The sequence below is a fragment of the Pelecanus crispus genome, chromosome 2 (assembly GCF_030463565.1).
Source record: "Pelecanus crispus isolate bPelCri1 chromosome 2, bPelCri1.pri, whole genome shotgun sequence".
In the NCBI taxonomy this organism is placed as follows: Eukaryota; Metazoa; Chordata; class Aves; order Pelecaniformes; family Pelecanidae; genus Pelecanus; species Pelecanus crispus.
In genome coordinates, this window is record NC_134644.1 from 223,310 (window position 1) to 236,391 (window position 13,082).

Below are 13,082 nucleotides of genomic sequence, written 5' to 3' on the forward strand. Positions count from 1 at the left end.
GCTGCTGCTGTGAAACGAGAACTTACTGGATGCAGACAGGTCTCTGATTTAGCAAACAAGCACCACAGGTACATTTTCGAAGCAAAAGGAGCTGTAACTGTACTAGAGGTCACAGTTAGTAGGCCAGGACTTGTAAAATGGAATATATATATACATGCTTTATCAGTCTGGTATTTCAGCCTTGATTTAAACATGTTCTGTGGTGACAGTTTGTTAGACTGCACTGCAGCAGCTGTGGCAGCCATAGTATGTCCTGGAGCACTCATTTCTGTGAGAGAGACAGCCACTAGCTGGGGCAGTGGCATTTTGAACTGTTTCAGCTAGGACTTTTCTGGTCGTGCACAAAAGCAAGACTATATCTAGATAAATTATGATAATTGCTCCTCAGTTGCTAGGGTGGTCATTTCTGTGAAAGAAGTGGCCTAGAGCCTCTACGCCATTGAGTCTTGCTTGTAGTCTGAAAGTAAGGTTGGCTCTAACACAGCTACAGCCAGAAGTCACAGATATTACATCAAGGGCAGGGTTGTCGGATTCCCTTGTCTTTGTGTTGTGAGTTATAGAATCATAGAATCATAGAATTGTTTAGGTTGGAAAAGACCTTTAAGATCATCCAGTCCAACCATTAACCTAGCATTACCACGTCCACACTAAACCAATTAAGAGTAGACTAAACCATGTCCCAAAGTGCCACGTCTACCTGTTTGATCCATATGCTACAAAAATAGCATAAGGATGCATCAAGCCCAGCACACAGCTTCCAGAATGGACAGCCTCTAGCACGTGCAATCTCAGGAAGCAGATGGTAATTCCCCAAATCTGGGAGTTCACATTTGACTATCCTGCTCAGTGGATGAGCCTCTGCCCTTGCTATATAATGGCTCCCTGTGGTTAATGCTGAGGGACCAGTCACTGCTTCTTGTCCACCAAAGGGCTTCCTTCGAACTAAACATTTTGTCAGAAAAACAAGCTCTGTGTGTGTAACTGCCAGCGCCAGACACAGCCACAGCTGTCGAAAGATACAATGGCTAACGGCTCCTTTAGCATGAGAGCGCCTTTTTGTGCTATGACTAGTGGAAAAAGTCAAACAGTTCCAGTTGCAGCGAACAGTCTCCCCCAACACAAAGATCTCAGCTATTTATAACTCTGTAAATCAGTGGGTGGGTGGAACGTACTTCAGAGGGGGAAGCCCTGTGCTGTTCCTTATCGATGCCTGGCCTCTTGAAAACAGAAGTGGTGATGTTGCCTGCTCCTTACTCCGGGTATGAGTCATCCACCAACATCTTTTGACGTTGTTTGGTATCACAGAATATGCCACTCCCATTCCCAGAATCATAGAATAGAATCATAGAATCGTTTAGGTTGGAAAAAACCTTTAAGATCATCCAGTCCAACCATTAACCTACACTACCAAGTCCACCACTAAACCAATTAAGGGTTGAGCAGTAATATCATGTTTCCTGGCTTGGTAGCTGGGTTATTTTTTAATGAAAGTAAAACTAGGAATCATTAAGGTTGGAAATGACCTCTAAGATCATCAGTCCAACCGTCAACCCAACACCCCCATGCCTACTAAACCATGTCCCAAAGTGCCACCTCTGCCCATTTTTTGAACACTTCCAGGGATGGGGACTCCCCCACCTCTCTGGGTAGCCTGTTCCAATGCTTGACCGCTCTTTCCGTGAAGAAATTATTCCTAATATCTAATCCAAACCTTCCCTGATGCAAGTTGAGGCCATTTCCTCTCATCCTATCAAGGATCCCACTACCCCGTTTCTTCAATGCCCAAGCCTGTTCCCTGTCACAAATGTGCTGACGTGACCATTCCAGCCTGTCCCACCTGACCACTAATGTTCAGTTCTTGGGTGCAAGAAACCCTTCTGTGATACTTAGACCCCGTTTGTCACTGTGATGTTTTTTTGCACCAGGGGTGGGTGATCAGGTGCCTCTCCATGAGGGTGCGCCTAAAGCTAAAGTCAGTGAAGTGCTATTGGCTGTACAAGCACTGGCAGAGTGACTGATGAGTAGGTCTCCCAAACTCGGTCCTTGGAAGATGTGATTTGCTGAGGGTGTACCGGTATAACGTGTGCCCATGAGCAGCAGACAGTGCCCATGGCAGCACAGAGATACCAGCATCCCCTCCCCCAAAGGTACATACTAGCGTTACCCTCTTAAGAATGAGCTGTTGTGGAGCCTGCTGAGAGAAAGGCTTCCTTTTCTATCTAAAGGACAGAAAACTTCTTCTCTTTTGTTCACTTCTCTGCTGTGTTGCTGCACTTTTTTTTTTTTTCCCCTGGCTTACCTTAATTTCTGCATCATTACCATCACTACTAATCACCAAGATAGATCAAATACATACTCAGGGTGTTAGCCCTCGCCTCTCACTGCCTCCCTTCTGTCCTTTGAGGCCCTGTTGTGCATAGCAGGCAGGACTCCCAAGGCAGGACTGCCAAGAGCAGGCTAGCTGAGATAGTGGGAGGAATGCTGGCTATTGGGATGTTTATAATGCTGTCATTCAGTCACTAGACCAATGTTCCCTCCAGTTACTGAGTCTCCACTGACTGCGTTATCTGTTCCATAGCACAGAAGTGGTTCCACCCATTTAATTCTGGAAGCAATACCTTGAGTACTCTCATTTACACCTTCCACAAAAGCAGGAACCCCCCTTTCACCAAACCGCTGTGAATAGCTCTTCTCTGGTACTTCTGCCCCATGTGAATGAGACACTAATGTTCTTGCCCACCTCTTTGCCTATGTTACCCTCAAACTTCTTCTCAGGTCTGAAAGTTTAATAATTGAATCAGTTAGTTCCAAGATCCTCTCAGGCTAGCTGCCCTTCACTTAGTGCGAAGTGGAATCATCGGTCACAGATGTGTATTCATCCTGCTCCTTGGGGGCTGCACCTGAGGTGGGTGAGATACTGCTGCCTTTTCTATATAACCAGCCCCATGGCACCTGCTGGGTGCTCTGTTGGAGGCTGAGATGAGTGCAGAAGCTGGAAGGAAGCGTGGTCATGCTCCTGCCTCTGGAGACAGGAAGTCTAAGAGGAAGCCTAAGAGGAAGGAAACCTATTCAGTCTATATCTACAAAGTACTGAAGCAGGTGAGTAAGTGTTTCTTTTCTGCTAGAAACTGCTTCATGTGTAAAGTTACTTCTTCCTATTGCAAGTTAACCTTATAAAGAGGAAGGAAAAAAAATCTGCTTTCTAGTGAGATAAAAAGAGTGGGTACAGAAGAGCCCTAGCTGAGTCTCAAAGTGTGTGTGTCGATTCTTGGGGTAGGAGGCAAGAGACAGACCTAGATCAGAAAGGGTTTCCTAGAGAGAATAAGCTCTAGTGCATGGCTCTGCCTAAAGAAATAATTGAAGTCAATAGGGTAAGAACAGCTGCTGTTGGCCCTATGACTAAGTATTAAAATCTTTCTGATAACTTCTTTTGGGGAGATGAGAAAAAGAATTTTGAGGTGTGGTCATGAGTTGTCTAGGTCTCAGTCATCTGTACAAGCCTGTAGGTAGGACATGGAGCATGCAGGCATTTCCATGCCTTACAGGCTCATTTTCCACAGGGGATTGTGCAGAGGCTCCTGCCACTGCAATCCCAAAGCCACTGCAGTATCATGGAGGCCTCTCTTCAGTCTAATGCAAGTGGCACACAACTCGAGACCCTCGGGGTGGCAACTGTGGGTCCCTTTGGGGTTAGGGTGCCCCGTCTGGGATGGGAAGGGGGAGGGCATTTTTCTGGGGGCACTGGGCCCCCAGTCCCTCCAGTGTGATGGGTGTGTGAGACAGTGCTTGATTACCATCCGGCAGGTGCACCCAGACACCGGCATCTCCTCTAAGGCCATGAGCATCATGAACTCCTTCGTCAACGACATCTTCGAGCGGCTGGCCTCAGAGGCCTCACGCCTGGCCCAGTACAACCACCGCTCCACCATCACCAGCCGTGAGGTGCAGACAGCCGTGAGGCTCCTGCTGCCTGGCGAGCTGGCCAAGCACGCTGTCTCTGAGGGCACCAAGGCCGTCACCAAGTACACCAGCAGCAAGTGAGCGGCCCGGACCCCAATAAAACCCCGCTGCCCTGGCCGTGCTCCGTCTGTTCCGCGGGCGGGGCGGGGCGGGGGGAGGCGTTCGCCGTTGCCATGGGCGCGGCGCGGTCACCCCGGGGACGGGCCCGGTCGCCGGCAGCGCCTCGGGCCTGGTGGGCGCGGGGGGCCGGGGGCGGGCCCGGGGGCGGCGGGGCCGGGGCGCGGAGCCGCTGCTGCCCGCGGCGGGGGTGCGGGCGGGGAGCTCCGAGCCGGCGGCTCCGCGCCCTGTTCGTGAGCGGCCCAGCGGGGCTGCGCTTCGCCCGGCGGGCGTCGGGGAGCGTTCCTCCGCCGAGCACCGGCCTGTCGGCGCGGGCTGCGGGAGCTCTCCGCCCGGGGTGGCCGCTCCAGCACGGCCCGGGACCCGGGGCGAGGGGGCGGGCGGGCGCTCGGCTTCTGGGCTGAGGGGGCGCCAGGCCCCGGCGGAGGCGAGCGCCGCGCCCCGCGCTGCTGGGGGGGCAGCCCCCGCGGCGAGCGGGGCCCCGTGGGGAGCGGGTGCTGGCCACAGCTTCCAGCCGGGCCGGGAGGGGCTTGCTCCGACCCTGCCCGTCGCCCCCTCTCGCCGCCGCCTTCGCCGGCGGGGCTGCCGTGGCGGCGGCTGCGGGCGCAGGGAGAGCGGGAAGCGCAGCTCCGCGCGTCCCCAGGGCTCCGGCCGGGGGGAGGGGTGCGAGCTGTCACCGGCGAGAGGAGACGGCCTGTGAGTTCTTCAGGAACCGGTGGGTGTTTCCTAGGGGGGGGTGCAAACTGCTAGGCCAGACTTGAGCGGGAAGGGTGGTTCCAGGAGGAAGCAGGTAACGACCTGCTACGCCACCTGGATGCTCACAAGTCTGTGGGGCCAGATGGGATCCACCCGAGAGTACTGAGGGAGCTGGCAGAGGAGCTCGCCAAGCCACTTTCCATCATCTATCAGCAGTCCTGGTTAACAGGGGAGGTCCCTGATGACTGGAGGCTTGCCAATGTGATGCCCATCTACAAGAAGGGCCAGAAAGATCTGGGGAACTACAGGCCTGTCAGCCTGACCTCGGTGCCGGGGAAGATTATGGAGCAGTTCATCTTGAGTGCGCTCAACAGGCAAGTGCAGGTCAACCAAGGGATCAGGCCCAGCCAGCATGGGTTCGTGAAGGGTAGGTCCTGCTTGACCAACCTGATCTCCTTTTATGACCTGGTGACCCACCTGGTGGATGAAGGAAAGGCTGTGGATGTCATCTACCTGGACTTCAGTAAAGCCTTTGATACCATCTCCCACAGCATTCTCCTTAGGAAGCTGGCAGCTCATGGCTTGGATGGGAGTACTCTTCACTGGGTAAAAAACTGGTTGGGTGGCCGAGCCCAGAGAGTTGTGGTGAATGGAGTTAAGTGCAGTTGGCAACCGGTCACAAGTGGTGTTCCCCAGGGCTCTGTTTTGGGGCCAGCCTTGTTTAATATCTTTATCGATGATCTGGATGAGGATATTGAGTGCACCCTCAGTAAGTTTGCAGATGACACCAAACTGGGTGGGAGTGTCGATCTGCTGGAGGGTAGGATGGCCCTGCAGAGGGACCTGGCCAGGCTGGACTGATGGGCCGAGGCCAACTGTACGAGGTTCAACAAGGCCAGGTGCCAGGTCCTGCACTTGGGTCACAACAACCCCATGCAGCGCTGCAGGCTTGGGGAAGAGTGGCTGGAAAGCTGCCTGGCGGAAAAGGAGCTGGGGGTGTTGGTTGACAGTGGCTGAACATGAGCCAGCAGTGTGCCCAGGTGGCCAAGAAGGCCAACAGCATCCTGGCTTGTGTCAGGAATAGTGTGGCCAGCAGGAGCAGGGAGGTGATTGTTCCCCTGTACTCGGCGCTGGTGAGGCCGCACCTGGAATACTGTGTCCAGTTTTGGGCCCCTCACTACAAGAAGGACATTGGGGTGCTGGAGCGTGTCCAGAGACGGGCAGTGGAGCTGGGGAAGGGTCTGGAGCACAGGGCTGGTGGGGAGCAGCTGAGGGAGCTGGGGGTGTTCAGCCTGGAGAAGAGGAGGCTGAGGGGAGACCTCATTGCTCTCTACAACTACCTGAAAGGAGGTTGTAGTGAGGTGGGTGTTGGTCTCTTCTGCCAAGTAGTTAGCAATAAGACGAGAAGAAACGGGCTCAAGCTGCGCCAGGGGAGGTTTAGGTTGGAAATTAGGACAAATTTCTCTACGGAAAGGGTGGTCAAGCATTGGAACAGGCTGCCCAGAGAGGTGGTGGAGTCCCCATCCCTGGAAGTGTTCAAAAAACGGGTAGATGTGGCACTTCGGGATGTGGTTTAGTCTAGTCTACCCTTGATTGGCTTAGTGTGGACTGTGTAGTGTAGGTTAATGGTTGGAGTGGATGATCTTAAAGGTCTTTTCCAACCTAAACGATTCTATGATTCTAAGTGTTCAGAAAGGTGAAGCGTGCCCTTGGCATGCTGCCGGCCACCGCAAGAGCTTTCAGCCTGGGACCTAGCCCACCTAAGGCTGGATCGGTTTTAACTAGCGATCCAGAAAGAGGATTGAGCACAAGTCTGTCATAGTTTATCACCGAGAACTGCTGGAATTACCTTTCACGTGCTCCTCTTTAAGGACGTTACAGGGGACCCTGTGTGGTGAGCCCAAGTTGGAAGCTTGGTGCAAACTGGTGAAGTTGCTGCAGCACCCGAGTGTTCTGCAGTCTTCCAGTACAACCTTTTGCAGCTCAAATGAGTTATCTGTAGTCTTGCCCCTTTACAATGAATAAGGGTGAACTAGCCCCTGGACTATGAAGTTGGTTGCTATTAAGGTCTTGTCCTCATCATAAACATGATGAGCAGATGGAAAACTTTTGTATTAATGAATAATGAATGGTAATGAAAAAATAATTATTTCCTCTTCAAAGGAGGAAAACTGTAAGTAAAGTTTTCTGTCAAATTAGTTTCAAGAAGGCGGGGGGCAAGATAAAATGTTAAATTTTCTAAAACCTTTTCAGATGTTTAGACTTGAGACCTGTTGATGAAGGGGTCTCAGTGTTGGTCTGAAAATCAAACTTGGTTCGCAGAAAGCTGCAACTGGGGTGTTGGAGGGTGGCATAACAAAAACATAGCATAAATGGTAAGTGGAAAATACTTGCTGACTGTACGCATAAAGGGGGTTAAAAGCACCTGTAGGTAGTAGAGAAATGAATACAAGATTCTACATATAAAGAACAACAACAAAAAAATCTTGGAATGACAAAGTACGCAGTAAGTACAGAAATACCATCTGTTTCTGATAAACTTTTTTCTAGTTGATTAAAAAAAGTTGTTATTAAAACAAAAAGAGCTACTTCCTTGTTCATTTGTAGGTAAAAAAAGCTGTTAAATAGCAGCTAGATGGGACAACGGCTTCAAGGTCAGTATGTCCATAACTTTTACCTGGGTTTTGAAAAAAATGGGCTGGAGTTCTCCGGTCTGCTGGTAGTTATTAAAAACACCCAACCAAACAAAACAAAAAAACCTCACCAACCTGGAGTAGCAGGAAATCATAAGTAAATGGTCAGGGAGGAAACATGTTTCACCCTGGGAAGGGAGGGCAGTGTGGTTAGGTGTGGGCGAGTTAGCCTAGCATCAATTCCAGGCAGAATAAAGGAAACCTGTTCTAAGACTTGACAATAAATTAAGGGGTTGGAACATAGGTAATTGAAGAAGTTTATGTAGAGTATTGTCCTGGTTCCGGCTGGGATAGAGTTAATTTTCTTCCTAGTAGCAGGCACAGTGCTGTGGTTTGGATTTAGTAGAAGAATGCTGATAACGCACTGATGGTTTTAGTTGTTGCTGAGTACTGCTTATGCCAGTCAAGGACTTTGCAGCTTCCCATGCTCTGCCAGGGGCACAAGAAACTGGGAGGGGGCACAGCCAGAATAGTTGATCCAAACTGCCCCAAGGGCCATTCCATACCATACGGCGTCATGCTCAGTATAGAAACTGGGGGGGGTTGGCCGGGGAGCAGCAATTGCTGCTTGGGAACTGTCTGGGTGTTGGTCGGTGGGTGGTGAGCAATTGCATTGGGCATCACTTGCTTTGGATATTGTTGTTATTATTATTATCATCATTATTATACTGTTATTATTATCATTACTATTTTACTTTATTTCAATCATTAAACTGTTCTTATATCAACCCAGGAGTGTTTCTCACTCCTCTGATTCTCTCCCCCATCCCACCGGGGCAGGGGGAGTGAGCGAGCGGCTGCGTGGTGCGTAGTTGCTGGCTGGGGCTAAACCACGACAAGTATATCTTATTTTACCAAACTACAGGCTTGATGGATAATGTCATAGACTTGTCACTTATAATTTTTAGAAAGATTCACTTTGGCTTTAATTGGGTCTATGTGTCAACTGCAGAGCACCCAATAGCAGGTTGATTTCTCTGAGCTATCCAGTTTTCAATGAGTTTTTAACAGAGACCATAAATGGAGGCTTTCCTTCTTGTGGAGACCTGCAGGAGCTGGTATTCAGTCTTATGCAATTAAAAAAAGCAAAACCTCCTGTTGGCTGCATGCAAATAAATGTATAAAAACACAGATCATGTCTTTAATCTGTGCATCATAAATTGTGAGGCAGTTTGAACTGTGGCCATCTGGATTACTTGGTAGGACTGGATGAACAGCTGCTGTTTGAAAATAACCAAATACAACTAGGAGCAGAGACTATAGGCCATACTTGTGGAAAGCTAGGGTCATTCTGGGAAGCAGGGTGGGTTCTTCCACAGTTCTCCAAACTCCTTATTTCAATTTTCAGGTTCGTGATTGCTAAAAATCCCTCTGTGTCAGTGGGGCACAGTTAGCAGCTGGTAGAGGGGTTTTCTTATGTTTATAAACTGTTTTCAAAGGTGTTTTGGCTTTTCTGGTGGGTTGTGGGCTTGAGGTTTGGGGGTTTATTTTTTGTTTGTGGGTTTTTTTTCCTCTTGGTGAAAAATTTCTTCCTTTCAGCTATGGGAGGAAGAAACAGCACAAAAGGAACTGGACTGACAGGAGAAGCAAAGGGTATTTTCTTTCTAGGACTTGTGGACCTCATCTCTTCTTGCTTCCAGTGAGACAACTTTGTCCTGCAGGGCTAGGACTGAGCCTCCTGCATTCTGCTGTGGGCCATCATGTTGATGACTGGCCCTGTCTGTTTTTCCTCAGGCTGACTGTGAAGTTCATATCCCCAGGTGCTTCCTACATGAGTGAACCAGGGCCCTGAACAGAGCATTAGCAGATTCTGTCCAAGACAGTGGTCCACATGGAGCCCGTGCAGCCCATGGGGCTGAGTGCTGTGTCAAGAGTGATGGTGGTGGGTGGGACCTCCTGGTCTGTGGTGGGACAGCCTGGCTGCCCCATGAGTGCAGCACCTTCTCAGGCTGTGCAGGGCTGCCCCTGGGTTCCTGCATGGAGGTGCCACCTCAGGGTCTGTGGTGGAGTGAAGGAAAGATGTGGGCTATATTCTGGGTGTAGATGTGGTGGAGGGAGGTCCTTTGCCAGCTTCATGTTGGGACTGGATGCCTGGTTCTAAGGTCTTCCAGTGGCAGCAAAAATTGGGGTAGGAGTGTCAGGAGGAACCGGAGCTGTGGTAGGTCCTGGGTGACAGTATGTGGGGCAGCCCTGGACTTCACAAGGCTTGTGAGGCAATGCAGAGTCTCATAAGCTATGGAGCTGTGACTGGTGCTTGTCTCTGACCAGAGTCTGTCTGGCTCAGTAGTGCGGGCCACACAAGATGTGAAGCTCCTAGAGAAGAGTACAGGAGGCAGCAGAACTGGGACTGAGCACATCACCTTTGGGCCCAGCCCTGCTGCTATGGTGTGGGGCTGGCTGGGGGAGTGAGGGAGGAGGTTGTACTGGGTGCTCTGTTTCCTTTTGACTGTAGGGCAGCACTGAAGAGTGCTCTTTTCTTCAGAGTGCCCTGCCTGTAAGCTGGAGCTGGTCCTGAGCACAGGTGTTGGAGCAGCATCTCACCCGACGGGGCTATGCTGCTTTTATCTCCTCTAGCCTGTGCGGCCGCTGTGCTGTGGGAGAGGCCGTGCAGCTGGTGCAGGTGCAGAGTGGCTGTGTCAGGGCTGCTGCAAGCCAGGTTTGTGGGGGAGACTCAGCCAGATGCGGAGCATCAGAGGCGGGCCTGGGAGAGTCCAGCCAAAGAGCGGGACTGTGAGCAGGCTGCCGCTTGCATCTGGAAGGTGAGCAGTCCATTTCCATGTCCAGTCTGTTCTCTTGCCCCTAGGCCACAGTGTTTGTGCTTACTCCCCCTTTCCAGCAGCACTCCGATTTCCCTAGCCCTAGGATGTGCAGCCATGCTTTTTGTGGGATAGAGGGCTCAGGAATAGCTTGGAGCTGCAGTTCTGCTTCTGCCCTGAAGGTGGTTCTCTCTGACTACCTGATGTCAAACATCTGCTGCATGGGCAGGAGCCCGGTGCTGCCCAGCTCCAAGCAGGCTGCCTGTAGACGGTGGTACCTTGCTGGCCCTCTGTGCGGGTAAGGTGCTGATTTATGGGGAGATGAGCGGCTGTCTCCTGGAAGTGTCTGGTAGAGCATTTAGCACTGGGTGAACCCAAGAGGAGTTAACACTTTAGTGGTGCGTGTGCTTGATTCTCCAGTACTGCAATTTGTGCATCCTGCTTCATGTCTTCCCCCCCCCCCCCCCCCCCCCCCCCCCCAAAGGCTGGAAGGATGGAGTTGGTGATTGGCCTCGTATCCTTCTTACTACATCCCTGTGTTTCCTCACAGGTCTGGAAGGGTAGCCTGCAGTGCAGATGCACCAAGCTTGAGAGGCAGAAGGAGATGGCTGCTCTTGGAATGGTTAAGTTCTGCACTGAACCTGCCCAGATTGTCTTTTTTGCGTTTTCCATGTTGGGGTGGGTTCATATTTCACTGTGTGGGAGTTGCGCTGCTTGTTTCCCCACAGTACCTCCCATGGAGCTGCCCTGATACACCTGCACAAGGTATCAAACACAATCTTTCTTTCCTGAGGGATTGCTCTGCATGCGTAGCACAGATTCGCTTTTGTGAGGACTGCTCCACAGCTCAGCGTGTTCCAGACTGGACTTGTGGCTCCATGCCCTGTTTGTGCCGTGATGATCTAGTGGATCAGGTGAGATCTGAATGAAGTTCCTTTGGGAGGAAGGGGTAGACTTGTGCCAACCAGCAGGGATTCACAGGAAATTGGTCACTGTGAGAATGACCCAGAAGCACTCGGGTTACAGTAAAAAGCAAACCTTAACCTCTGAGTTACTCAGAGCCCATGCAGGCACTCTCCCAGAGTGTCTTGGGACTGCCTTGGTCCGTGTGAGCCTGTCTTTTTCCAGGTCTGCCTGTGTCCTTGCAAGTCTCCCGGTGAGTTCTTAGTGCTGCAACACTAGTTGCAGTGTTGCGTGTCCCTGGCCCCATGTCTATGTCCATCTGATTTGTTCTTACCAAGCTATACGTTTTTTTTTTGCTTTGGTCCACTCTTCAAACCCCTCAAAAAGAACAATAGAGTGTGACAAACTGGATCGAAGTGTTCATAAAAATATCAGTAATGCCTTTGTTTTCTGTTTTCCTTTTTGTAAGACAACAATGATTTAAGAGTATGTGCTCTTTTCTCTCATAGGGTGGGGGACCGTGAGGCAGAGCGTGTCTCTCTTCTGTGATGAGTGGTGCAGGTTTGAGGGGAGGGAGGTTTTTGGGCAATGGAGGCTGGCACTAGTGTGCAGACCTGTGTGCATTTCTCTTCCCATGTTGTTGTCTCTTGGCAGCAGTGCTGCCAGGTGGCTGCTCTGGTGCATCATTAGACACTGTTCCAAATAGCATAGGCAGGAATGGCTCAGCACTCGGAGGAAAATGAGTTGGTGATGGATAGCTCTGGTGATGCCAAAGCTGTTAAAATATGAACCTCTGAAGTGCAGCCATGGTTCCAGCAAGGGATTCTCATCTTCTCTGTGCTCAGCTGCTGGTGTGTGGGGACAGTGCTGGTCTATGTCCCTTCCCTTTTCTGGTTTGGTCTGAGGTAGGCTGTTGTCTCTGAGTAATGGTAACTCTGAGTCTGTAACTCGTGGTGGCCCAGAATCCCTGCCTGGAGAATGGGAGATGAGTGATGATCGAAGGTCAGACAGACACTCCCCCATGAGCACACACTGCTGTCTGAGGCTCTGTTATCCCTGATGCTGCCAGCACTGTAATGGGACCGAGGGTCCATGGTGTCCTTGGAGCTGTTCTCCATCCATGTTCTCCAGCAAGGATTGTTGCAAATAGTTTGTTTCCTTGTTTGTTCTCTCTCTTCATACTCTGTTCACTCTGGAGTCCTGGATGTAGCCAACAATAACGCTGCTTTCCTTCATCTACCCTGCTCGGGATTGTGCAGTGGGAGTGGGGGAGGTATTCATAAGTTAATTATGTGAAAAAGTAAGTCTTATTTGATATCCATAATTTCCAGGGCCATATAGCAATGGGGATCAGAAGGCATCCTTGTTCTAATGCCCTCTCCTTGTATAGCCCTGTATTACCTGCTGCCAGACACGGGGGGAGACCAAAAGACCTGCTGTCTGGTGAGGTGCTTCCTGATACCTGTGTATGGAGCTGCAGACAGGGACTGGCAGAGCCCCACTGACTGACTCGCAGTGCCCCCGGCGCTGAGAAGCTTGGGACGGGGCAGAGCGCTTCTCTGGGGCCTGCCAACAGAAATGGGATGGGGACAAAAAGTGAGTTCTCGCATAAGCAATGTGTATTGGACTGGGCTCGGGATAGTTACCTATTGGTACCTTGCATCGTCTCCAAGTGGCAGGAGGATGCTTCCATGTGGCCCCGTGCAGGGTGTGGGGCTGGAGAAGAGGATGACATGGGCAGAGTGGCCCCATGAGGAATGGCTGCTGCAGGCCACACGCCGTTTTCCCATTAGCGAGTGTTTAGTTCAGCGTTTTAAATAATTGTGTCCTCGGAATGATATTTAAAATCCATTTGGGAGGCAATGAGGCGGGAAAGTGCCTGTGCCATTGTGATGACGCTGCGCAGGCCGCGCCACACATGCATATTACAAACTCGTTACAGGCTCGTTTACACGCA

General features: G+C 51.0%; 1 protein-coding gene across 1 annotated transcript; it reads left to right on the top strand.

Moving 5' to 3' along the window:
* The first annotated feature begins 2,979 nt into the window (after positions 1–2,979).
* Positions 2,980–4,041, top strand: H2BK1 (H2B.K variant histone 1). Its single transcript, XM_075705366.1, has 2 exons — positions 2,980–3,099; positions 3,805–4,041. The coding sequence occupies exons 1-2, from the start codon at positions 2,980–2,982 to the stop codon at positions 4,039–4,041; spliced, it is 357 nt and encodes a 118-aa protein (XP_075561481.1).
* The last annotated feature ends 9,041 nt before the right edge of the window (positions 4,042–13,082 follow it).